The 27916-nt window shown below is 45.7% G+C and overlaps 1 protein-coding gene across 7 annotated transcripts in view; it reads right to left on the bottom strand.

The window, feature by feature from the left end:
- DNAH10 (dynein axonemal heavy chain 10) overlaps positions 1–27916 on the bottom strand; it is a 149356-nt gene that overhangs the window by 113945 nt on the left and 7495 nt on the right. For 5 of the 7 annotated variants that reach the window (XM_027125048.1, XM_027125051.1, XM_027125049.1 and 2 more), the window contains 10 exons: positions 25487–25587; positions 24260–24368; positions 19671–19786; positions 15915–16131; positions 14173–14330; positions 13215–13445; positions 9710–9900; positions 8386–8584; positions 4651–4845; positions 1448–1618 (listed from right to left, as the gene is read on the bottom strand). In XM_027125048.1, the coding sequence (XP_026980849.1) occupies positions 1448–1618; positions 4651–4845; positions 8386–8584; positions 9710–9900; positions 13215–13445; positions 14173–14330; positions 15915–16131; positions 19671–19786; positions 24260–24368; positions 25487–25587 (1688 nt within the window). The remainder of the gene's footprint in view (positions 1–1447; positions 1619–4650; positions 4846–8385; positions 8585–9709; positions 9901–13214; positions 13446–14172; positions 14331–15914; positions 16132–19670; positions 19787–24259; positions 24369–25486; positions 25588–27916) is intronic. The other 2 variants (XM_027125053.1, XM_027125052.1) reach the window with 2 other exon arrangements.

Raw genomic sequence — 27916 nt, 5'->3', positions numbered from 1 at the left:
TCGTGCCCCGGTCGGGGAAGATCCCACATGCCGCGGAGCGGCTGGGCCCGTGAACCATGGCCGCTGGGCCTGCGTGTCCGGAGCCTGTGCTCCGCAAGGGGAGAGGCCACAACGGTGAGAGGCCCGTGTACCAAAAAAAAAAAAAAACATGCAATGATCCAAACTGCCTTATACTTATAGACTGTGTACAATCATTTGACCAACCTATTGGAAATTCTGAAATCTGTTCTAGACATGATTGGTGGCCAGACCTGCATTGTGTGTGTGTGTGTGTGTGTGTGTGTGTGTGTGTGTGTGCAGGTGCCACTGAGGTTTTATAATTATCTATCACGTAATATTTTTTAAATTGTGGTACAATATGCATGACATAAAATGTATCATCCTAACCATTTTTCAGTGGACATTTCCGTGGAATTAACTACATTCATGTTGTCATGCATGCAGCACCATCATCCACCTCCACAACTTCTTTCATCTTGTAAACCTGAAACTCTGGGTACACATTAAACACAGTAACTCCCCATTCCTCCCTCCCTCAGCCCCTAGGAACAACCTTTCTACTTTCTGTCTCTATGACTTTGCTCTAAGTACCTCATATAAGTAGAATCATAGAGTATTTGTCTTCTTATGATTGGCTTCTTTCAATTAACACAAAGCCCTCAAGGTTCATCCATGGTGTAGCATATGGCAGAATTTCCTTCCTTTTTAAAGCTGTATAATATTCCATTGTAGGGATAGACCACATTTTGTTTACCCATTCATCTATCGATGGACCCTTGGGTGATGTCCAGCTTTTTGCCGTTGTGAATAGTGCTGCTACGAACATTGATAATCAAATATCTCTTCGAGACTCTGCTTTCAATTCTTTTGGGTATATACACAAAATGGGATTGCTGGATCATATGGTCTGGGCTTGCATTTTAAAATGAGTATTTCGCACTCTTATGTGAGTAATTAGGTGTCAGAGGCAAAACGATACCTGCCCCATTAACGGTCCTGATCCATTCCTGACAAAGAGGAATTAGGTAGCAGATGGAGTTAAGGTGGCCAGTCAGCTGACCTTAAAATAAGGAGATTATCCCGGATTATCTGGGTGGGTCCATTGTATAACAAGGGTCCTTACAACAGGAATGTGTATGTGAACACACCCGTGACCTTCACACATGGGTAGCTGTGACTACTACACTGTTGTTACTGTGATTATGCCTATGACTAACTCACTCAGGGTCCATCACAACGTGAGGCATACAATATTGTACTTCATAAATTCTTACTGAATTTCTCCACTAAACAAACAAACCCACTTCGTTTCGGTTATACGACATGCTTATTTGGGAAAAGTACAGTTTCTCTGAATTTAGATGAGAAAGACAACACTGTGATCCAACTGTTTACATTTTGCCAAGTGTATTTTTACTGCTACAGCAGCCATAGATTTTTCAGTTACCTCTTTACAGTACTGTGCAAGAATATCATTAAATTTCCTCATCATTTGTCGATTAATGGCCTCCCGTGAACGAATATGCTTAAATTTTAAAAGCATGTCAAATGCTGCTTCAGCTGATCGAAGAGTCTTAAAAGATTCGTCAATAAAATTTTTTGCTTCTTTCTCAATAACCTGCCAAGCAAACAAACAAAAAAAGCCCAGAAAAAAACCCTTATGACCCTGTAATTACCCCGCAAAAATAACAAATTACCTCACAAAATACCAAATCAGTGCCTTGAGAAGGATTTCCATTGTGCTTTGGTGGAAGCTGAGATCTAGTTAAAAATGGCAGACTGGGGGCTTCCCTGGTGGTCCAGTGGGTGAGATTCCGTGCTCCCAATGCAGCGGGCCCAGGTTCGATCCCTGGTCGGGGAACTGGATCCCGCATGCATGCCACAGCCAGGAGTTTGCATGCCGCAACTAAGGGTTCACATGCCACAACTAAGAAGCATGCATGCCACAACTAAGAAGTCCGCATGCCGCAGTGAAGATCCCCCATGCCACAACTAAGACCCAGCGTAACCTAAATAAATAAATATTAAAAGAAAAATATGGCAGACCGGCTGCACTGGTTTTCTGCTCTCTCTCCTCCACTAGTCCAAAATGATAGAAAAGGGAATCTTTAAAGTATTAACTCATATAGACAAAGAAACGGGAGAGGAGATAGTTCAGGAATTTTTGGAAGGAGAGTAACTAACTTTCCAGAAGGCAGAGAATTACTACCTAACACTGGCAATGGGTGGGGGAGGCGGGGGGCACCTGTTTGTCCCATGGAAACCTCTGGGAGGCTGAGCATTGGAAGGCACCAGGCACCAGGAAGGGGAGGGGCAAACAGAGGATCCCTTCTCCACCCCACACAGCCAGGCCACTCAGTACACATACTCTGTATCTCCATCCCCAGCCCACCCTATGCAGAGTGGAAGGTTAATTCTAGAAAAATTAAATCAGAGCGATATCAGACTTCTAATAACACTGGAAACTAGAAACCGATAAAGAACATCTTCAAATTTCTGAAGAAAAGTTATTTTCTACCTTGAACTCTATACCTACTATTTCAGAATTCACACATGCAAGGCTCAAAAAAAAATGCATGTCCCATGAAACCTTTCTCAGGAAGCTACTAAAAAATGCACTCCAGCAAAACAACAGAGCAAACAAGGAGAGGGGAAGCTGTGAACTCTAGAAAGTAGGATCCAACACAGATGACAGAAGATAGGAAGTCCCAGGGCAACTGCTTCACAACAGGTCTGAGGAGCAAACAATCTAGACTGGAGCAGAAAGACAGCAAGCTCTGGAAGAAAGGTCTCTGGAAAAATAATAGCACTGATATGTCTCAGCAGATGGAACCCACTATTGATAGGTGTGTGAAAAAGGTGTTAGGGCAGTTGGAAAAATTAACACTGTGTATGTAACTAACCAAGCAAATGCAAATAAAAGCAATGATTAACTCCAGGAAAAATGAAGGGTTGGACAAGAAAGGTTGTATGGTGGGACTTCCCTAGTGGCGCAGTGGTTAAGAATCCACCTGCCAATGCAGGGGACATGGGTTTGATCCCTGGTCCGGGAAGATCCCACATGCTGAGGAGCAACTAAGCCCGTGTGCCACAACTACTGAAGCCCATGCACTTGAGCCTGTGCTCCGCAACAAGAGAAGCCACTGCAGTGAGAAGCCTGAACACCACAATGAAGAGGAGCTCCCTTTCACCGCAACTAGAGAAAGTCCACGCGCAGCAACGAAGACCCAACACAGCCAAAAACAAAATAAATAAATAAAAATTTTAAAAATAAAAATAAACAAATAAACATTAAAAAAGAAAAGAAAGGTTGCATGGTTATGATGGGCTTCTTGGCTCAGCAGTGAAAATATCTGCATAGACATAATGAGTAAATGCTGAACATTAATGTAACCAAAAGTTATTTAAAACTGTGTTAGGGCTTCCCTGATGGTGCAGTGCTTAGGAATCTGCCTGCCAATGCAGGGGACACGGGTTTGAGCCCTGGTCCGGGAAGATCCCACATGCCGCGGAGCAACTAAGCCCGTGCGCCACAACGACAGAGCCTGAGCTCTAGAGCCCATGAGCCACAACTACTGAGCCCGCGAGCCACAACTACTGAAGCCCCCGCACCTAGAGCCCGTGCTCCACAACAGGAGAAGCCACTGCAATGAGAAGCCCACGCACCGCAACGAGAGAAAGCCCACGCGCAGCAACGAAGACTCAAAAATAAAATAAAATTAAATAAATAAATTTTAAAATAAAAATAAATAAAATTTAAAAAGCTGCCTGCCAGGGCTGACTGTGCTGTTTCTGCACGTAGCCCCCTCCTCCATCTATAAAAGCTCTTGCCCACTGACCCTCAGTCGGGGGGAGTTGGCCTTTGGAGAGGAGTCCGCCCCCACCCCTGGTCGCCGGCAGCCAAAATAAAGCAAACTTTCCTTTCCACCAACCTTGCCTCTTTATCGGCTTTTGCGCAGTGAGCAGGGGATCCCACTTTCAGTTACAATATGAAAGATGCTCCAGGGTTATCAAAACACTTACTTGAAACATAAAATGGGGATGGTGTTGGCTACTGATGGTGTTCCGCACAGGAGGCCAAAAAGGTGAGTGTGGTGGGCCACCCTGTCTGTGCCGTATGCAGGGAGGTCGTATTCTCTCTGACCGACCCTGACTCACACACACCTAGGGCCACAAGCTCTTATACCACCACCCCACCTCCTCTCCTTCCCTAGCTCTGATCCACCTACGCTGCAGCCAGAAAAACCCTCTTCGGTATAAGTCTGATGACATCCCTGCCTTGGTGAACAACCTTCAATGGCTCCCTACTGCTTACTAAATTAAGTCCCATTCTTCACCCCGGCCGCTCTACATCCTCTCCAGTTATACACCCAACCCACCTTGGTAGCCATTCTAGGGTGTCTAGCTCGCTTCAAACTTATTCCACCTGGGGAGTAGGGGTGGGGACAGAGGACACTGAGAAATATTCGTTTTTACCTTATGCTCTTCTGCATTGTTTCCATTTTTCACCAAAAAGCAGGTATCCCTTTTTATGATTTTTTTTAAAAAAAAAACCAAAAACGCTAAACATAACTAAATAACCCAACAGATTTAACATGGAGAAAACATGGTATCCACTTCCAAAATCGAATCGAAGGATGTGTTACTTACCAGGACTTCGATCTTGAAGTCGTCCATCACGTATTTCCAGTCCTGGGAGCACTTGATGCTGAAGGGGTCAAAGGTCAGGCTTTCCATGGGGGTGACCAGGCTGTCCACCCTGCACAGCACATCGTCGATGCGCTTGGGATCCCCAGTCACTGCTTTTAGCTCTGAACCAAATATGTTGTGGAATTCCTCCCTGACCTGTCCGATCAAACAAAACATGAGGAGGTCACCACTTGGCTTTCTTATGCTTTTGCTCTAACGACCAGCGGGTTGCATATCTAGGTTTACCTGAGGGCAAGAATCTGGTCACACAGGTAGCCTCCTCCCTTTGGAGTACCAAAGCCTAATCCCTTTGGTACTATGCCCACTGCACAAAGGACCCGTTCCAGATGGCCTGACACAGCTTACAAAGTCTGCATGCTCAGGCCCCTACCTACTGCTTCCATGTCCTCCCATACTGCTATCCCCCTGCCGCCTGGCAGCCACCCCGGGCCTCTTTCAATCCCACGTTCCTTTCTGTCTCAGGGCCTTTGCACCTGCAGTGTGAAATGCCAGATACCTACTACTCATTATTAAATATGCCTTCATCGAGTCCGACCCTTTAGAACAGGCCATGCCCCTGTGCACACTTCCACAGCCCCCTCTAGTCTTCTTTCCTAGCACTCACCTCAGCTGTAGCTATGCATCTGTGCGATTATTGTCTACCATGTTTCTCTTCTACTGGACTGTAAGCTCCATGAGCCATAGACTACGTACAGACGGGGCTGGCTTCATAGGTGTGGGACCCGGGCAGGCGCACAGGGCCCCAGGCTCCAGAGGGTCCCGTGCTGGGTTTAAGGCTCTGCTGTTACCGTCTTGAAATTCTCAATCATTTTATCTCTGAACTTGTGTTTTGTAAATGAAGTCTCAGGGGACAATCGGGCACACGTGTGAGCAGAGGCGATAAATGAAATCTGCGTGTGTGCTGTTCACAACATCCCACTAACATGCAGCGTGTGAGGTCCCATGAGCAGAGAATCCCGGTGGAGCCACAATGCACGAGAGTTCAGGGAGACTCAGAACGAGTACCAGTCAGCGTGTGGCAGCTACAGTGAGTAAAGGAGGACACCAACAGCTCAGAGAGGCCACCTTCTCCTTTCAAAACAGAGCTCGCTTCCAACGCAGAAAAAAAAGGCTAAGAAACATACCCGACCAAGGAACCCTACCTACCATATTGCTCCTCACCCCTGTACTTCACCGCATCGGCCAACTATTCATGCTGAAAATGACGACACAGAAGGAATGATGGAGATAGGAAAACCCACAACTCCTTTTCCTCTCAGCCTTCCTTCCCCATCAGTGAGCTGAAGCAGAGAACGCTGGTGGAACTGCACACATCAAGAAGTGAAATGAAACCAGCCGAGTTAGTTACATGAAGCATTTACATCTGCACTTAAGAGCTGCGAAATAGGGACTTCCCTGGTGGCGCAGTGGTTAAGAATCCGCCTGCCAATGAGTTTGAGCCCTGGTCCGGGAAGATCCCACACGCCGCGGAGCAACTAAGCCCGTGTGCCACAACTACTGAGCCTGCGCTCTAGAGCCCGCATGCCACAACTACTGAAGCCCACACGCCTAGAGCTCGTGCTCCGCAACAAGAGAAGCCACCACAATGAGAAGCACATGCACCACAACAAAGACACAATGCAGCCAAACAGAAATAAATAAATAAATTTATTTTAAAAAAAGAAAGAGCTGCAAAATACAAACTGTGTCATTTCAGTGATTCCACACACCAGACAAATACCCTTCTCTTTGCATGTTAAGCTGACACTGCACAATATAAAGAAGAACCGTAAAATTCATGCAAATAATTTAAACGTTTAATTTTCTTTTACTTTCTTTTCTTTACTTTGCTACAGTTGTAACAAACCAACAAACAAGGCCATGCCAAGGCGAGACATGTCAGAAGGAAAAGGTTTTATATTTTAAGACTTTTAACAGCATTTTTTTCCTGCTTATTGAATAAGGAGTCAACATTTCTGTTTGCACTGGGCACTGCGGTCACAGAGCTGGCCCTGGTCTTTGCTCATCATTTCTCTAGCAGCAAGGACAAGTGCATGGCACGTTGTGAGTGCCTGATAAATATTTAGAGAATAAATGAATGGATGGACCTTCATGAGACAAGGGCTGGCTAATTCAACCCATCAGCCACTAAGCCTTGCGGACATTCATTCAAAAGAGAGTGGGATCAGATCAACAGGAAGCCCTGGCAGATAGACGGGCAGTCATTGTGGCCATGGCAGGGATGGCATGGCTTCAGCGGAGAGAAGGTCTCTGACCGCCTTTGAGGAATTCCAACATTTAACGGAAAGACAGAGGGGGAAGATTTTGCAGAAGACACTGAGAAGGCGTGGCCAGAGTCAAAAGAAAACCAAGATATGGAAGCAACCTAAATGTCTATCGACAGAGGAATGGATAAAGAAGATGTGGGGGCTTCCCTGGTGGCGCAGCAGTTGAGAGTCCACCTGCCGATGCAGGCGACACAGGTTCGTGCCCCGGTCCGGGAAGATCCCACATGCCGCGGAGCGGATGGGCCCGTGAGCCATGGCCGCTGAGCCTGCGCGTCCGGAGCCTGTGCTCCGCAATGGGAGAGGCCACAACAGTGAGAGGCCCGCGTACCGCAAAAAAAAAAAGAAGAAGATGTGGTACATATATATACAATGGAATACTACTCAGCCCTAAAAAAGAATGAAATTTTGCCATTTGCAGCCACATGGATGGACTTGGAGGGTATTCTGCTAAATGAAATCAGACAGAGAAAGACAAATACTACGTGATAATCATTTACATGTGAAACCTAAAATATACCACAAACTAGTGACTATATAACAAAAAAGAAACAGACTCACAGAGAACAAACTAGCTGTTACTAGAGGTGGGGAGTAAGAGGTACAAACTGTTAGGTTTAAAATAAGCTACAAGGGGCTTCCCTGGTGGTGCAGTGATTGAGAGTCTGCCCGCCAATGCAGGGGACACGGGTTCGTGCCCCGGTCCGGGAAGTTCCCACATGCGGCGGAGTGGCTGGACCCGTGAGCCATGGCCGCTGAGCCTGCGCGTCCGGGGCCTGTGCTCCGCAACGGGAGAGGCCACAGCAGTGAGAGGCCCGCGTACCACAAAAAAAATAATAATAAAAAAAATAAGCTACAGGGATATATTGTACAACATGGGGAATATCGCCAATATTTCATAATTATAAATGGAGTGTAACCTTTAAACACTGTGAATCACTACACTGTACACCAGTAACTTATAGAACATTGTACATCAACTATATTTCAATTTTTTTTAAATTAAAAGATAAAGAAAACCAAGGGAATTCCCTGGCAGTCCAGGGGTTAGGACCCGGCGCTTTCACTGCCGTGGCCCCGGGTTCAATCCCTTGTCGGGGAACTAAGATCCCGCAAGCCTTGCAGTGCAGCCAAAAAAGAAAAGAAAAGGAAAGGAAACCAAAAGCAGGGGGAGAAAGAGGGCTGTCACAAAACTCAAGGGAGAGCTGCAAAGGTCAGGTGTGCTCTGGGACATTCCGGCACATGCTGTCTGCTCTGCAGGCTTTTCTCCTGGCCAGACCCTCTCTGCCTCCCACCTGACACGGAGAGGCCCACTGTCAAAAAGCCAAACTGCCTTCCATCGGGCAAATCCCAGCTCTGACCACCTTTGCATGCATTGAAGAGGACGCCACCACCAAGCCCCCCACCCCACCTGCAGGACGTCGTAGAGATCCTGGCAGATGGCGGCCATGTAATCTGTTCTCTCGAACAGCCGCTTCCGATCAAACTCCCACCGAGCCTCTCTCCCCGAAGCCTCGATCTTGGCCCGGACGTCGAAATAGGCCTTTTTCCACATGTTGAGGGTGTTTCTGGCCTCCAAGATTTTGTGTTGCGCACTCGCTCGGTTTTCTCTGGGAAGCAAAGAGATGCTGTGATGGGCAGGAGGGTCTGAGCCATAGGGGATCTGAGCCACGCTCCCCGCTCCCCGGGGGAAGCAGGCTTCTAGGGGGACAATTCTAAGCAAGGAGCGGAGCCCCTCTGATGTCATGGTCTCACTGCAGAAACCTTCCCGGGTGAGCTGCTGTTCTGATGAAACTGGCAGGGATGTGATTGGTGGGGTTGCAGGCAGGATTCCAAGCCGCGGCCCAGGCTGACCTTTGATGCAGCTGCCCCAAACTGCAATGTGCAAAGCCTGGCAAGCTTTCTGTTTGAGCTGGAAGGGGAGCAGGTGGCCCTGGGTCCTAAGCCGGAAGCAACAGCGGAGTAAAATGATAATGCTGAGATTTTGGTACCTATTTCACTTATATAGATTGTTTTTCAAGAAAGTTAAAAAAAAAAAAAAAGGGAATTCCCTGGTGGTCCAGTGGTTAGGACTCCATGCTTCCACTGTAGGGGGCACGGGTTCGTTCGCTGGTTGAGGAACTAAGATCCTGCATGTCGAGCAGCCCGACCAGAAAAAAAAAAAGAAAGTAAAAAAATGATCTGTGTCTCCTTCCACATTTGATCCTCAGAGGCTGTTCCACCTGAGGGGGTCTGGGGTCCAGGAGTAAGGTTCCCTTGGACGATCTGCCTCGGTCTCTCCGAGGATAACCAAGGAAGACGGTCCTGAGTAATCCACACCGTGGAGTATTATTTGGCCATAAAAAGGAATGAAACACCGATGCAAACTACACCATGAATGAACCTTGAAAACATGATGCTGAGGGGGAGGGGCTGGTCATAAAAGACCACGTGTTGTAGGATTCCATGTGCATGAATGTTCAGAAGAGGCGAATCCACAGAGACAGACAGTAGATCAGTGGTTGCCCAGGGCTGGGGGGCTGGGGAGGGTGGGAGTGAGGCTCAAGGGGACAAGATTTCTTTCTGGGATGAAGAAAATATTCTAAAATCATGGATGGCTAGGGACGCACATCTCTGTGAATATACTAAAAGCATTAAGTTGTACTTTTTAAATAGGTGACTTGTATGGTGTGTGAATTATGTTTCGACAAAGTGGTTTCAGATCTTAAGAAAAACACAGTGCCTTTCCTTCCTACCTGAACAAAGTCCGAAGATTCACCACTTTGCAGACTCTCTCCGCGATTTCCCAGGCAATGCGCTCCATGAGCGGAATCATCCTCTCGTCTTTATTGTAGTGTCGGGAGATGATCCACACCATCCTCAGGGCACTCATCATGGAGGGGATTGTTTCCAAGACAACGTGAAAGCTGGATCCATGCGTTATGTTCTAGCCGGAGAGGCACATGTAAGAGAGAGAGCAAAGCAAGCCACCTTCGCCTTGGGGCCAACCGTGTAAGAAAGCAAGGAGTGTGCAGGAAATTCCCCTCTTCTTTTTTCTTTCTTTTTTTTTCTTTTCTTTTGTATTTAAAAGGTATTTTAATTAAACGCAAGTGTATTTCTGGGTTTTAGTACTTTCAGGAAAAAATGGGCTTCTGTTTAAGGTCTCTCAACTTAAAAAAAATTTTTTTTGCATCCTTTTTCATATTCTTTTCCATTCTGGTTTATCACAGGATATTGAATAGCGTTCCCTGTGCTGTACAGTAGGACCTTGTTGTTTATCCATTCTGTATATACACAGTTTGCATCTGCTAATCCCAAACTCCCACTCTTACCCTCTCCCCCTTGGCAACCACCAGTCTGTTCTCTATGTCCCTGATTTTGTTTGTTTCATAGATAAGTTCATTTGTGTCATATTTTAGATTCCACATATAAGTGATATCGTGGCATTTGTCTTTCTCTTTCTGATTTACCTCACTTAGTATGATAATCTCTAGTTGCATCCATGTTGCTGCAAATGGCATTATTTCATTCCTTTTTATGGCTGAGTAGGACTCCATTGTGTATATGTACCACATTTTCTTTAGCCATTCATCTGTCGATGGACACTTTGGTTGTTTCCATGTCTTGGCTGTTGTGAATAGTGCTGCTATGAACACAGGGGTGCATGTATCTTTTTGAATTATAGTTTTGTCTGGATATATGCCCAGGAGTGGGACTGCTGGATCATATGGTAGCTCTATTTTTAGTTTTCTGAGGAACCTCCATACTGTTTTCCACAGTGGCTACACCAACTTACATTCCCACCAACAGTGTAGGACATTCTTCTTAATTTTAAAAAAGTCCTCGTTATGGGATAAAATGTTTAACAAACAAAAGAAGTTTGAAATAGGTCTGTAGGTGCTGACATGGAAAGATAAGATTTACAATTAAAGTTAATAAAGCAATTTGCAGACATGTATATGAAGTATGGTGTGTATATACATATTATATACATATATAATTATATTATATTTAGTGGCAAGAGTGCCACTGAATGAATCAAAGCTGGCATTCTAGAGGTGACCTAGAGGTGCCAGTGTTTTCCAGGGTATGTGTCCCCCAGCAGGAAGGGAGATGATTTTGACAGCACTCAAAACTTTTAAAAAATATGGGGACTACCCTGGTGGCGCAGTGGTTAGGAATCTGCCTGCCAATGCAGGGGACGCAGGTTCAATCCCTGGTCCGGGAAGATCCAACATGCCTCGGAGCAACTGGGCCTGTGCGCCACAGCTACTGAGCTTGCGCTCTAGAGCCTGTGAGCCACAACTACTGAGCCTGCGTGCCACACCTATTGAAGCCCGTACGCCTAGAGCCCCCTGCTCCGCAAGAAGAGAAGCCACCGTAATGAGAGGCAGAGGCCTGTGCACTGCAGCAAAGAGTAGCCCCCGCTCACCGCAACCAGAGAAGACCCAATGCAGCCAAAAATAAAATTATTAATTTTTTAAAAAAAATTTTTAAATATCACAAACCATATCAAAAGTCAAATGACACAAGAAAAAAAATTTTAAATAAATAAATAAATATATATATATATATATATATATATATATATATATATACTTATTTTACTGCGTATTAGAAACGACTGGTATATCAAACCCATGACTGCACAGGTATGATTGTTTGAGGCTAAATTACACACACACACACACGTACAAATTTAAAGTCAACTTAAAGAGGGACTTCCCTGGTGGTCCAGTGGGTGAGAGTCCATGCTCCCAATGCAGGGGGCCCAGGTTCGATCCCTGGTCGGGGAACTAGATCCCACATGCATGCCACAACTAAGAGTTCTCATGCCACAGCTAAGACCTGGCACAGCCAAAATAAGTAAATAAATAAAATACATATTTTTAAAAAGTCAACTTACAGAAAAGTAAGTTTCAGATGCACAGAGGGATGGAAAAATTACAAAAGTGATGCATGAGTGATGTAAGCTTGACTCTCACTGATCTCTGCAAGCCACTCATTTTGCAGAGACGATAAATAAATCTCAGAGAAGGAGATGATGTTGCCACTAACATCAGCTCCATGGCAGATTCCACTTGGACCTCAAGCCCTCAGATTCGATCACTTGTTGTACCACTTATACAGGACCACATAGATCCTTATCCGTGGACCACTCATACAGTTGTTGGACAGTTGCTTCCCTGATACTACTTTTGATGTGCTAAGTGCTTTGCAGTCATAAGTTCATTTGAACCTTCCAGCAACCATTTGAGGTAGGTTCTCTCATGATCCCAGTTTTCCAGAGAAAGAAACAGGCTCAGAGAGGTCACGTATGCAGATGTGGGATACTCGGGACCTGGGCCTGTACCTCTACAGCGCTTCACCACACACATATTAACCCCTCAGCAACACAAACAGGACTTTTACTGGTCTCATTATTGGGACAAGAGTAACGACTCCTGGCCTTGGAATATGGTACTGTGTATGATAAATCAGAGGGGAGGGGAATCCCGAAAAAGGAAATTACACTTGCGCACTGCTGGTGGGAATGTAAAATGGTGCAGTCACTGAGGAAAAGAGTTAAACATAGAATCTTCATAGATGGTTAAACACAGAATTATCAGACAGTTAAACATAGAATCGCCAGATGTCCCAGCAATTCTACTCTTGGGTATATGCCCAAACGAACTGAAAGCACAGACTCAAACAAATATCTGTATACCCGTATTCATAGCAGCATTATTCACAATAGCCAAAAGGTGGAAGTAACCCAAATGTCCATCAACAGAAGAATGGACAAACAAAATGTGGTGTATACGTACAATGGAATGTTATTGAGCCCTAAAAAGCAATGAGATTCTGACATATAACTACAGCATGGATGAATCTTGAAAACATTATGTTGAGTGAAATAAACCAGACACAGAAGGGCAAAGATGGTATGATTCCACTTCTATGAAATACCTAGAACAGGCAAATTCAGAGAGACAGAAATTAGAAAAGAGGTTACCAAGGGCTGGCGGAAGTCGGAGTTGTTTAAAGGGATGCTGAGTTTATGTTGGGGATGGTGAAAAAGTTCTGTACATAGATAGTGATAAGGGGTACCCAGTTATGCATTTAATGCTACTGAACTCTTACAAGTGGCTGAATAATAAATATCACGTTATATATTTTTCACTACAATTTTTTAAATGCTGAACAAACAAAAGGAAGTTAAATCCGTGTGAAATCTAGTTTACAGAGCTGACTTTCCAAAGTGCAGTGCACCCGGCATACTTTGAAATGACGTTCCACTGTGGAAAGAAACCGCACATTGTCTGAGGCCTCCATGTGCAACTTGAACAATTCAGTTAAGACAGGCTGCAGGTTGGCCACAAGCATAGAATTGGATTCCTTGATCACATCCAAGACTTTTCTGACTACTGGAAGCTTTGTTTGTTCATGGAGTGCACTTAGGGTGGCATTTCTTTCTCGCCAGAATTCAATTTCGGCCAGAGGACCATTACCCTGAGAGATGACAGGAGCACACAAACAGCATCATCATTAGTGGGGAGTCCACACCTGTGGTTGCTCCTCCAGCATCCAGGCCTCTCCTCCCAAACGCTCTAGTTAGGGGCTAATCCATACAAGGACTTCGGGGGTGGGCACTTGACCTAGGATGATCCAATCAGAGTGAAACCTCAGGACTCCAGTCGGGAATGGTAGACACTCCGTCTTTCTCTGGACAAGGTGGTATGTGGATGTGGGGTCAGAAACTATTACCAGTTGCCACCATGAAGGAAACTAGCCTGAGGAGGAAGCCCCCTCAGAGAGGAGTTTGGAACCAAGAGATTAACACAGCAACACAGCTAGAGTGCCAGAGTCATGATCAAACCATACCTGAATCCAGAATTGCCTCTAGACTTTTCAGTTACGGGAGCCAACAAATCCTCTTTCTTATTTAAGCCAGCTGAGTTGGGTTTCCTGGTTGGTTTGGTTTTTCTTATTTTTAGCCCAAACATCCTGACCCATACACAGTATTATCTTTATCAACAGCAGAGAGTCATCTATTAGCACACTAACGTCAGAAAGCCCAAGAATGACATCTTGGGTACGTTTACTTTGATATTTTTAAGGAGGTCACAAAACAGTAAGAAAAGAGGCTAGATCGCTCAGATCCGCAGACTCCTGGCTCGTTCTCGGGATGGCAAACATGAACTGGATCAGGGATCGTCAAAAGCATTGCACACATTACCTGAGGCGTCTTTTTTATCTGGACCTCAAGAGCTACTGATATCTGATTCAACCAGTTTATCACGCACTGCTCCAAAATTTCCACGGTTTCTGGGTCAGCTGCCAGGTCAGACACCTCTCTCTCTACATTGATGCTTGGCATTTCTAACTTGATCTCACCTAGTAGAATAAAAATGGTCAGTCAGCCACTAGTTTGGGGAAAATGATTACAGACAATGTATGTTCCAGTTAATCAGCTGGCTCGTCTCTCCAGACATCAGTATATGGCCTGGTACTTCCCTGTCCTAATATTTCTATATCTCATTCTCTTTCATTAGAATGTAACTAAAACACTTTAGATAATTAGATCACTGCTCCAGTGTTAAGCTCGATCAAAATGATTTAGCTATTTAAGATGAGTTTACAACCTAAGTGATGTCAATTTAAAAACTGAACAAACAGGGACTTCCCTGGTGGTCCAGTGGGTAAGAATCCACCCTCCGATGCAGGTTTGATCCCTGGTCAGGGAACTAAGATCCCACATGCCATGGGGCAACTAAGCCCACGCGCCGCAACTACTGAGCCTGCGCCCTATACAGCCCGTGCGCCACAACTAGAGAGCCCACATGCTGCAACTACTGAGCCTGCATGCTCTGGAGCCTGCGTACCACAACTAGAGAGCCCACACGCCACAACGAAAGATCCCGTGTGCCGCAATGGAGATCCTGCGTGTTGCAACTAAGACCCAATGCAGCCAAATAAAATAAAATTAAATTAAATTAAAAATTGAACAAACAACCAGAGCTCAACAGATATTCGAGAAAGCCTCCAACATGAAACAGACAGTCCAAGAATAAATCAGAAACAATGACTCCAGAGGAAACTGAGAGAATGTAAAGAACAGACAAAAAAAATGTTTTAATCCCAACTATTAGTCTCAGAGATTTGAGACAACATGGCATCCAGCAAACTAGAACAGAAGTTTGGAATGTATGGAAAAGGTACAATCACAGAATAAGAGGTCTTAAAAATTAAAAAGACGATAGCTGATGTGAAAAGTCTAATCAAAATTTGTGAAGGTAATAGCTGAGGAACTCTTCAGGAAAGTAGAATACACAGACAAAGAGATGGAAAATGCAAGTGAAAAGTTAGGAAACAGAATCAACAGCACATATCCAACAGGAATATTAACAAGAGAAAACAAAGACAAATAGTGGAGGAAATTATCAAGAGAATTTTTCATACTGAAAGGCTAGGTCTTCAGACTGAAAATACAGAATGCTTAGCAAACTGAATCTCATAGAGTACTTAGCAAAATGAATGGAAAAAGAACCACCAAAGGTCCATCATTCTCCCTGCCCAAAATGCCCTTGCTCCCCAACTCCACCTACTCCAATGCCTTGCTCATCCTTTCAGATGAGGTCAAATGCTGCCTCCTTCAGGAAGTCCTCTTTGATTCCCCCACCACTTCTCCAATATGGTCTCACTCTTCCAAGCCCTAAAGACCCTAATATCTCTCTCAAGCTCCTTATTCTGCCATAGTTCTTTGGGCACCGGATTATAAGATCCTTGAGGACAAGGATTCGTCATTCTTCATTCCTCTTTGTGTTTCTTACAATGTCCAGCTTGGTGTCTTTCATATCACGAGCAGGTAAACAAGAACGATCATAAATTAAAACAATAAAAAAAACCTCCTGAACTCTAAAATTCTTCTTAAAGTAAACGTATCCTGCTTAACTAAGGAGGAGAAAAATAAAGCCTTACCTTCAAGTTGCTGCATTGTTCTTTGAATATTACTTGCAAATTTCTGGATGTTCATTAAAAATTCATCCCGTATTAATTGAATGCTGTGATATTCTACTGCTTCCCCGGGCATGCTAGGTAGGTCTATGTCGTACTCAGAGGAGTCCAAGACTTCTCCAGATGTGAATCCCAGGCTCGCATCCTTGTGCTGACTGAAGGACAAGGCTGGCAAGAAAACCTGAAAAGCCGAGTTTACGAATCAAATCATTTGTACCATTTTTTTAGATTCCACGTATAAGCGATATCATGTGGTATTTGTCTTTCTCTGTCTGACTTATTTCACTCAGTATGACAATTCCTCGATCCATCCATGTTGCTGCAAATGGCATTATTTCGTTCTTTTTTATGGTTGAGTACAAATGAACTTATTTACAAAACAGAAATAGAGTCACCGATGTAGAAAACAAACTTACGGTTACCAGGGGAGAAAGCAGAGGGAGGAGGGATAAATTGGGAGATTGGGATTGACATAGACACACTACTCTATATAAAATAGATAACTAATAAGGACCTACTGTATAGCACAGGGAGAACTCTTCTCAATACTCTGTAATGACCTATATGAGAAAAGAATCTAAAGGAGTAGATACATGTATATGTATAACCGAGTCACTGTGCTGTACAGCAGACTAACGCAACACTGTAAATCAACTATACTGTAATAAAAATTTTTTTAAGAAGAAGCAAATCACACGTCATATTCAACAATTCATGCACTTAAGTTGCCTCTGGCTTTGAATACGCGATAATAGAAAGTAACAATACAGTGACAAAGTGAACTACTCCAGCCCGGAGCACAGACCTAAAGAGAAATTATATTTGACTGAGAATGGCCCAAGGGTAAAGAGTTTGAACCAAGCCTGAGGTGACTACCCAGAAGATAATACTGTATTTCTTTAGCTGCCACCAGCCACAGGGCAGCTGAGTTAGAAACTATGGCACAGGGAAGCGAGAACTGTGTGTTAACCCATCAGCTAAGCTCCAAGTTTGTGTGAAGGTGAAAATAAAGAAGATACTGAGCACGCGGTCTTTGGGAAATTCAGTTGACAGAAGCATGAATTTATGAAATCACTTGAATACAATTACATGACTTACCCTCACATAGAAAGTGATGTACAAATGCCCACAGGTTGGTTGGCTTCTTTGTTTGTTTGGTGGGTTGGTTGATTGGGTTGGGTTTTGATTTTTAGTTTTGCCCGTTTTTCTTAAAATTTGACACGTCTTTTAAGACTCTTTTAATCTACATGTACTTCCAGTTTATTGAAGAACCCAGAATGTGCTGAGTCTCCCAGCTTGGATTTTGCTGACTGCATCCTCATGGTAGAACTCAACAAGCTCCTCTTGTCTTTTCCTGCAAATTGGCAGCTGGGTCCAGAGACTGGCTCAGAATCCCTTTGCCAAGACTATTGGTGTTTCTTCTATCAGGAGACAAATAATGTTTGGTTTTTCTCTCTTTTGGGGGGGTTGTTTTTCTGGTTTGGGGGGGTTTTTTGGCCACCCAATGAGGCATGCAGGATCTTAGTTCCCCAACCAGGGATCATACCTGTGCCCCCTGCAGTGGAAGTGCAGAGTCCTAACCACTGGACTGCCAGGGAAGTCCTCTCTCTTCCTTTTTTTCTTTTTTTTGATCTTAGCATCCATTGATGTTCAATACCTAGATCCTTCAACACAGTGAGAGCTGCACTACTGAAAGAGTCTCATTCTAAACTTTCTTTTTTAAATAGCTGAAATGCTTTTATAAAGAGACACTTCCCTTATCTACTATTTGATTATCCGGTTCATATAGAGAAGGCAGAATAAATGGTTAGAGCCTTCCCTTTATTTGCCCAATTTTCAAAAATAATAAATTGGCCCCCTTTCATCCTGCCCCCTAGTTTCCCTCTCATCTCATTCTCCTCCTTCTATATCCTCTCCCTTGGTTGTTTCATCCAGTCCCTTGGCTTGACACCATGTCAGTGGCTCCCATTTTGTAAAGGATCTCTCTGGTTGGCATGTGGAGAGTATAGTGTAGGAGCAAAAGCAGAAACTGGGAAATCTATCAGGAGCCAACTGCAACAGTCCCAGCAAAAGACAACATTGAGGTCTTCCTGGCCACCCTATCCAAAATTTCAAAAGCCCTACTTTTACCACCTGCCAACATTTCCTAACCCCCTTCCCAGCTTCACCTTTCTCCTGAACTCCTGTCACTATCTAACACACTGTATATTTTCTCATTGATCTTGTTTAACGTAAATCTTCCTGACTAGGATGTAAGGTCTGTGAGGCACAGACCTTGACTGTGTTGATTACTGCTATAGAATACAGTAAATGCTCAATAAATATTTCTGGAAGACCCCCTTGAGCTCTCCCCTGAGCTCCAGACTTATACGTCCTGCTGCACACCTCAACTTGGATGTCTAGGAGGCATCTCAAGCTTAACATGTGCAAAATAGAGTTCTGGGGTTTTCCTCCAGATCCCTCCACCCCCCCATCTCAGTAATGACCCCCAAATCTCCCTGCTTGTTCAAACACAAATCCTAGGAATCATTCTGGATGCTCTTTTCCTAAACTTCCATATCCAAGTCATCAGCAAGTCCTGTTGGCTCCATGCCCAACATATTTTTTTTTCTTCTTTGCGGTACGCGGGCCTCTCACTGCTGTGGCTTCTCCCGTTGCGGAGCACAGTCTCCGGACGCACAGGCTCAGCGGCCATGGCTCACAGGCCCAGCCGCTCCACGGCATGTGGGATCTTCCCGGACCGGGGCACGATCCCATGTCCCCGGCATCGGCAGGCGGACTCTCAACCACTGCGCCACCAGGGAAGCCCCCCAACATATTCTTGATGCTGTTTGCTTCCCGCTTCCTCCCCTGATTGAATTCCGGAGCCTAAACAGCCATCATCCACCACTTGGATGTTTCCACGGCCTGCTATTAGGTCTACTGGTCCCATACGCTCTTGCCGCTGCATATGTTGTTCACACAACAGCCAGAAGAAAAATGCAAGCCAGATCATTTTATTGCCGTGCTTCAAACCTACCTTCCTCTCCAAACTTCCCTCACTACTCTCCAGCTGCACTGGTCATCCTTCTGTGTCTGGAGCAAGCTAAGTCTGCTCCTGCCTCAGGACCTTTGCATGTGCTGTTTTCTCTGCCCAGGATGCTCTTCCTGCAGATCCTCACATTTGATGCCTTCACCTCATTCCCCCCTCAATTCAATGCCACTTCCTCAGAGGGGTCTTTCCTGACCACCTCAGTCCCACCCTATTATATATCCCTAATAACTTATCATTAGTGAACAAGGCTGCTTATGGGCTATTTTATTGGTTGTCTATAAAGAAAGCTCCGATGTCACCTCCCCAGCAAGGTCGTCCCTTACCACCACCCCCTGCACACACACACACACACACACACACACACACACACACACACACATACACACACACGCATGCACACACGCATGAACAGGTCATTTCTATCACATTACTAGGGTTTATTTTCCTAATGCCACCTGTCACTACCTGATATTTTCCAGTTTATGTGTTGGTGTTTGGTGTCCTTCCCCCAGTATAACCTCCCATAGCACAGGGCTGTCATCTGTCCTGCTCACTGCTCCACTGTCCTCAGGGCCCATGACAGCACCTGGAATCTAAGAGCTGCTGACCACCTCTTTGTGGAATCAATGAATTAGATGGCCTTACTCTTAAACAGTGCTGAGATTCTTTTTTCCGTCCGTACTTACCTGACATATAATATCCTTCAGGAGACCAAGCACATGTGAATTTATAATTCCATACTCCAGTGTTTGGGGCATAATTTCCATAGCTTCCTTCATGTCTGTCGCCTCAGAGATGGTCTCTAAACAGGAACAGATTTGGGGAATGAAATGAGGAGGGAAGTGGACACAGATAACATTTCCAAGTGTACAGGAACCAGCTCCTCCTTCACAAGTAACTACAAAGGAATGTTCCAGGCACAGGTCAGGATACGCGCTCATTGAGAAACAAATACATGCTGAGGGTCGCGCTGTGGTTCAGAGGTTCACAAAAGCAACACCCAGGAGCCACACACACGAGCTGATCTAGTTGGAGCGTCTACAGCTGAACAAGGATAGAAACACTTTGGATTTTCTAGAAACGTTTCTTGGGCTCCTTGCTTGCTCTATCTCCCCACTCCCAGCCATGCCTCCCCGGTTCATCACCAAAGTACCTTTCAAGTCACAGGCTTTTGGGGGTTTTTTTTTGTTGTTTTTTTCTTTATTTTTTGGCCACACCGCACAGCTTGCAGGACCTTAGCTCCCCGACCAGGGGTCAAACCCGGGCCCCGGCAGCGAGAGCAGAGTCCTAACCACTGGACCACCAGGGAAGTCCCAAGTCATGGGGTTTTAAAAGACAAGTTTGGGAACAGTCTACCTCTCGGCCAGGTTTTCTTTGATGTGCACTCCCTCCCTCCCCGTCTCCCCACCGGCCCCCTGATCAAAAAATCAGTCAGCACCAGTCAGCTCGGTAGACACTTTAAAGGTCCCTTGGACCCTTCTCTCAATCTAACTGGGAGACACAGCAAACATATCAACTGCAATTATTTCACAAGCTTCAGTCTACATGCCTTTCCCAGCATCTGTGTAGACGCGCACTCTTCTTTGCCTAATAGGTTTCTATCAGACGCTTCTTTACTGAAATAAATTTACTTAAAGGGAAACTGTAAAAACTAAGTATGAAAAAAGAAAGAAAGCTTGACATCAGTGAAAGATAACTGTAAAAAAAATATGATGAGAGTAAACAGTAATAAAGTCGGGGTAAATGCCGTTCCCGCCCCGCCCAAAGCTGATTATTGTTGTTACAGTAAGTCCCCTACATACGAACCTTCAGGTGGAGAATTTTCAAAGGTGCGAACGTGCATCTGGTTCCAGCAAGGAACCGGAACCAGTGTCATCAGCGTCAGGCGTGAGTGACATTGCAGCTCGCCCTCCGTCCCCTATTGCTGACGATCCTTCAGCTCTACCATCTCCCACCCCCCTCCCTCCTCCAGTCAGTAACTCTTCCTGCCTGTTCACTCGATGCCAGCCCCTGTGTGCCAGCTGTTGTACTGCACTACTGTACTTTTCAAGGGTACAGATTAAAACTGCTTTCTTTATTTTTTGTGTTTGTTTATGTATTATTTGCGTGAAAAGTATTATAAACCTATTACAGTGCAGTACTATACAGCCAATCGTGTTAGTTGGGTACCTAGGCTAACCTTGTTGGACTTACGAACCAACCGGACTTACGAACGTGCTCTCAGAACGGAACTCATTCGTATGTAGGGGACTTACTGTATTGGGTTGTGATTACTGTTAAAAGGGAAGCATTGGGCTCCCCTGGTGGCGCAGTGGTTAAGAATCCGCCTGCCAATGCAGGAGACACAGATTCGTGGTCCAGGAAGATCCCACATGCCGCGGAGCAGCTAAGTCCCTGTGCCACAACTACTGAACCCCATACGCCTAGAGCCCGTGCTCCGCAACAAGAGAAGCCACCGCAATGAGAAGCCCGCGCACCGCAACGAAGTGTAGCCCCCGCTCACCACAACTAGAGAAAGCCCACGCACAGCAACGAAGACCCAGTGCAGCCAAAAATAAATAAATAAATAAATTTTAAAAAGGGAGGGCTTCCCTGGTGGTGCAGTGGTTGAGAGTCCGCCTGCTGATGCAGGGGACACAGGTTCGTGCCCCAGTCTGGGAAGATCCCACATGCCGCGGAGCGGATGGGCCCGTGAGCCATGGCCGCTGAGCCTGCGCGTCCAGAGCCTGTGCTCTGCAATGGGAGAGGCCACAGCAGTGAGAGGCCCGTGTACCGCAAAAAAAATTAAAAAATAAAAAAAAAATAAAAAAGGGAAACACTGAGCTGAGATTGGCCCCTCCCCAGACAAGAACTGTAACGGGAGTAGCTGTTTAATACTGAGCCTCTATCTGTCATCTTTCTTCTTATTCCCACTCACTTGGGAAGAACAAATTACGGAAGCTCAGAGCTTAGCGGTGAGGTCGTGATCCAAAGGGCCATCAAAGTTCAAAAAAGGAAAAGAAAAGCAACAGAATGTTTGTTCTAGAATTTAGGGTATGCTATACACAGGTTGGGAGGTAGAGGCAACGGCAGAAGAAATGGGGGAAGCGCAGTCAGAGAGAGCGGAGAGTCAGCCTGGATGGAATACGGCAAGAGGAAGAGCAAAGGGTCAGAAGAGACCAGAGAACAATCACTTGGGCAATGCAGTGGGAATGCACAGTGGGAACATCCAGCCAAGAAGTTACCCTGAAGGATGAACTTGGCTTCTGAGTGGCACCTCTGTCTAAAATCACACAGCCGAGGGAAGAGATATGGGAACACATGTATATGTATAACTGATTCACTTTGTTATAAAGCAGAAACTAACACACATTTTAAAGCAATTATACTCCAATAAAGATGTAAAAAAATAAATAAAATAAAATCACACAGCCAGGACTTCCCTGGCGGTCCAGTGGTTAAGACTGGGCTTGCAATGCAGGGGGTGCAGATTCGATCCCTGGTCGGAGAGTTAAGATCCCACCTGCCACGAGGCACAGCCAAAACGTTAAAAAAAATGAAATAAAATAAAATCACACAGCAACGTGGAGAAAGCCCACCAAAACTCGTCTTATAACTCAGGGTGACGTCATTTTGAATCTTCCTCTAATTGTTATAAATAGAACTAAGATGACATCAATACAGTCAATTCTCATTATTTGCAGTACTTATGTTCTATGAGGTCACCACAAACACAGAATTAGTGGATGCTGAGCCATTGTTCCTACAGGAAATATGGGTCTAGGTTCCTGTGAACCTCTGGTCACATTTTCATCAACCATCAATATAAGCAGACCTCGGAGGTACTGTGGTTTCGATTCCAGATCACAGTAAAGCAAATATCGCAATGAAGCGAGTCACACGGAGTTTTTGGTTTCCCAGTGCAGAAGTATGTTTACACTATGCTGTAGTCTATTAACTGTGCAATAGCATTATGTCTAAAAAAAACAATGTATATACCTTAATTTAAAAATATTTTATTGCTGGGAATTCCCTGGCGGTCCAGTGGTGAGGGTTCCGCGCTTCCACTGCAGGGGGCACGGGTTTGATCCCTGGTCAGGGAACTACAATGCCACGTGCCGTGCGGCACAGCCAAAAATGAAAGAAAAGAAAAACTTTATTGCTAAAAACTGCTAACCATCGTCTGAGCCTTCAGTGCACCCTAGGAGTAACTTCAAAGATCACTGATCACAGATCACCATCACGCATATAATAAATAATGAAAAAGTTTGAAATATTGAGAGAATCACCAAAATGTGACGCAGAGACATAAAGTGGGCAAATACCGTTGGAAAAATGGCGCCGATGGACTTGCTGCACACGGGGCTGCCACCAGCCTTCAGTTTGTAAAAAAAAAAAAAAAATGCAGTATCTGCGAAGCGCAACAAAATGAGGTCTGCCTGTATATAACCTTCCTTATGTGTGTTTCCGTTTAAAGACAACTTATTTAACATTACTGTTGATTCACTAACATTGAACTCATGGCCAACAGCACCATCACTTACGTCTGAACGAAGCTTACGTTAACACACGAGTTTTCTCTGCCAGGCACATCACAGCCTTCCTGTTCTCTGAGCACTAGCCAGCGCTTCAGCACCTTCCTTGGGGACATTTTTTCCCCCCCTTGGGGACACTTTAAACAGCGAAATCACCCAAAACCCCCACAAAAATTAGAAAACTGTGGTACTAAACAGAGCACGATAAAGACACTTGTTTATAGCATTCAATGAAATAAGAAGGCAGTGCACGGCCTTGCCTGACCTCAGCTGGGTCCATGAGTGTTGGGTGACTCAAATTTTCCCCACTCTGTATGTGTCCTTAAATGACCATGAAAGCATCGAAATACTGGGAGTTATAAAAATTTTGAGTGAGTCGGTGAATTTGCAAATATGGAATCTGTGAACAATGAGGATTGACAGTACTGATAAAAAAGCTATCTTCTCGGGCTTCCCTGGTGGCGCAGTGGTTGAGAGTCCGCCTGCCGATGCAGGGGACACGGGTTCATGCCCTGGTCCGGGAAGATCCTACATGTCACGGAGCGGCTGGGCCCGTGAGCCATGGCCGCTGAGCCTGCACGTCCGGAGCCTGTGCTCCGCAACGGGAGAGGCCACAGCAGTGAGAGGCCCGTGTACCGCAAAAAAAAAAAAAAAAAAAAATCTATCTTCTCAAGGACGTGTAAAAATTAAAGAGTCTCAGACATATACACACGCACATGCACGCACACCCACACTCACACACGCTCATGCTGGAAAGATACCTTTTGTATTTCTGAGAAAATATACCACATTCTCGTTCAGAAACTCCTCAGGAACAGGAGTACAAAGCACATGGAGATATGTCTTTTCCACGGTTTGCTTAACAGTTTTCTGAAACACGGGGAACAAAAAAGTCATGAGGAGATACAACCGTGCATCCAAATCCCCTAATATTCACGTACACCTGAGCTCTCCACTCCACGCACTGCTGAGCTCATTTCCCAGCAGACCACACACAGGAGCTGAAATTCACCCAGATGCTGAACTCTAAGCCTGACTCTTTCACCAACCGGCCACTGCAGCTACACTTGAATAAAGTGACCTGGGAAATGTCCAGATCGAGCTTTTCTGGGCCACAAATTGCAACAAACCTGTTCTGAATTCGGGTATTTTGTGGGGAGGCATATTCACAGAGCAGCTGAACCTGATTGCATTTAGCACGGCTCAGGCCAAATGTCTACATCCTAACGTTATGCTCCCTCCCTGGGATCTGTGCAGTAAATGGTTAACTCAGCAGGCCTGGGCTGTCCAAACCCTGCACATTCCAACGGTTCTCAAGACTAGCCCGGAATCAGCTCCTGGGTGACAACCTCTAAGCTTTTGGAACATCCTGGCTGATCTGAGCATCTCTGTATACCTGGGGCCTTGGCTCATGCTGCAGAGTTTATACAAACAACGTGATTTATGCTGAATGCCCGTCTTTGTTTGCCTGGGGCCCCGGGTCACACCGCATCCGTTTGTCCTCTGGGGCAGCCGGGGGGCACTGCAGACTAACTGTGGGCACTTCACACCTATGTGATTGACCCCCATAAAAACCCTGAACACCAAGGCTTGGGTGAGCCCCCCTGATTGGCACAATGTCCTGCGTGTTGTCACACATGGCTCCTGCGAGAATGAATGCTGTCCTTGAAGCCCCACTTGGAAAGGACAACTTGTGCCTATTTTCTCCTGGACTCTGCCCTGTGTGCCTTGTTCTCTGTTGATACTCATCTGCATCCTTTCACTGAAATAAACTATAACCATGAGTATAAAAGCCTTCCTGGGTCCTGTGAGTCATTGTGGCAAATCATTCAATCCGAGGGTGATCTCGGGGACGCCCAGACACAGGATTCTATCATCTCCACTCCAATGCAATACACTCCTTGTATGAGCTGTGGCGGTTACCCAGACTCATCCGAGGGCGTGAAATTCCCATTACCCCACCCAAGAGGAGAAAGAGCCGTGCGTACTTTGACATGGGGGTTCTCTACCCTCTCTGGGTCCATTTCTTCATCCTCTAGGCCGGTGGAAGGCTGAGGTACGGAATACGTTCTCAGCTGCAAATTCTTAGCTGCAAAACATGATTCAATGCGTGAGATGAAATAGTTGGAAAATGAGGTTTCCTACCGTCAAGACCAGACCTGCATCTTGGACAACAGCATATTTCATTCAGTCGGCGTGTTATCAAAAAGCTGAATGTCCATTTCTCACAAACGAATCCTACTGAAGCCTTGACTTACGTTATCATTAGGAGAGTGGTGCTGCAGTTTTGAAGGGTCCTCAGTCGGAAATTTAACATGTGCGTGTGTGCATGTGTGCGTGTGTGTGCGTGTTCCAGCTACAGGGTCCAATGAGTGACTTCTCTGAGATTTTTACTTAGAAGGGGGGGTTTACCCTTAGGATGAGACTTAGAGTTAACACGTTAGCATCTACTCCTTTTTCACTATAAAACTTGAAACGGATGGGGGATGGAAAGAAAAGTAATCTAAATAAAATGAACGTATGTACACCTTGCAAGTCTACGGTTATCGATGTGGACCTGGAAACCTCACAGCCGGCCAGGCACAGCCCTGAGAGCTGCTGACGAAGCCTGCAGAGAAGGGGGAGCTTTCCCCAACTGTGTGGCTCTTCCTTCGGAAGGCACTGGACAAAGTCAGTGAGACCCTGGAATCAAATCAACACGTGGGGTCGGAATCCGCTCTGCAACGGGTTTTCTCATCCATAAACTGGGACAATAACATCTACTGGGTCAGACTCAGGAGGACTCGATTATAGGTTGGCTGAGTGTCGGGCACGCTGGCTGGCAGAGGAAACAGTCTGCGGCCGGGAGAAGCGGCCTTATTACAGCAAGAGCAACAGCCTGGACTCAAAACTACACTGATGAGTGTACTCAATGCCACCGAGCTGTATGCTTAGAAATGGTTAAAATGGTATTTCACGTTACATGTGTTTTACCACGATAAAAAGAAAAGAGGAAAGAAAAAAATACACTTGGAAGGAACGTTAATTTGCTGTGTCAGAGAAGAGTTTCCTGACCTCTTCCTCAAGCAGCCTCCTCTTTTCCAAGTCTTTCCTGATCACGGATTTATTGGTGCCAAAGCAGGAAGCCATCAGTAAACATGGCTGTGGCCCTCATGACCACCATCTGTCTTAGCAAAATCCAAACTAGACAAGTCTCAGTAAGAATGGATGGTCAGGCTTCCCTGGTGGCGCAGTGGCTGAGAGTCCGCCTGCCGATGTGGGGGACGCGGGTTCATGCCCCGGTCCGGGAAGATCCCACATGCCGCGGAGCGGCTGGGCCCGTGAGCCATGGCCGCTGAGCCTGTGCATCCGGAGCCTGTGCTCCGCAACGGGAGAGGCCACAACAGTGAGAGGCCCGCGTACCGCAAAAAAAAAAAAAAAACAACGGATGGTCTGTATTTCTAAACCTGCAGTTCTCTCTCTCCCCTCCCCCAATCTTTACTAGGGAGGGGATTATTTTGTGGTTAAAAATAAATTCTTCTGAAAAAACTAAGATGACTATAGGAAACACTGCACATCGCCCCAATCCTTTTTCCCCTCTGGTTTTCAAATACTCAGGATCTTGGTAAAGTGCGGTACCTAACCCACAGCTTCTGCTGTTGTAAGTGAAGGTGAGTTACGGGAGAAAGGGGGCTGTTTAGCTCTCCTGGCGACGTGATGGTCTGGAGCAGGGTTTCAATCTCAGCACTTCCGGCACTTGGGGCTGGATCATTCTGTGTTGTAGGGCCAGACCTGAGCATCGTAGGACGTTTGGCAGCATCCCTGGCCTCAACCCATGAGATGCCAGAAGCCCCTGCCCTCCAGTTGTGACAACCAAAAATGTCTCCAGACATCACCAAAGGCCCCTGGGGGCCAAAATCACCCCTGGTTGAGAACGCAGCCCAGGGCCAACGCAGGTAGCCACGGCTGCTTCATCACTACAGGAAAGTAACTCAAAGCCTGCAGGGGACCGAGTGTCACGGCCCAGCCAGGAGTGTCACAGCAACCTCTCTAATGTAGACATTTCAATTCCTTAGCAGCAAAAGCCTTGACTCGCGCCTCTGATTCGCCCAAAGAAATGGCATCTGTAGCTGGCACAGTGGCAGCCTTCTCTACATAGCCCACACCGTGCGCTCTTGGCTGAGCTGTCGGAGACACTGCCGTACAAGCCTGGGTGTTTTTATGTTATGTGCTGTTCTGCGTGGAAGAGTGCCACCCCCCCGCCCCAATTCGTGTCCACCCAGAACCTCAGAATGTGACCGTATTTGGAAGCGGTGTCTTTGCAGATATAATTAGTTGAGATGAGGTCTGATAAAAGAAACGTTCACATATTGAGATACAGAGAAGTCGTTCTGGCTTCTACATGAGCTCACTTGGATTTGATGCTAATTTAAATAGCT

The sequence above is a fragment of the Aethalodelphis obliquidens genome, unplaced genomic scaffold (genome assembly GCF_003676395.1).
Source record: "Aethalodelphis obliquidens isolate GAN/ISIS:26980383/991018 unplaced genomic scaffold, ASM367639v1 scaffold28, whole genome shotgun sequence".
NCBI lineage: Eukaryota > Metazoa > Chordata > Mammalia > Artiodactyla > Delphinidae > Aethalodelphis > Aethalodelphis obliquidens.
This window is presented reverse-complemented; position numbering and strand designations above follow the sequence as displayed.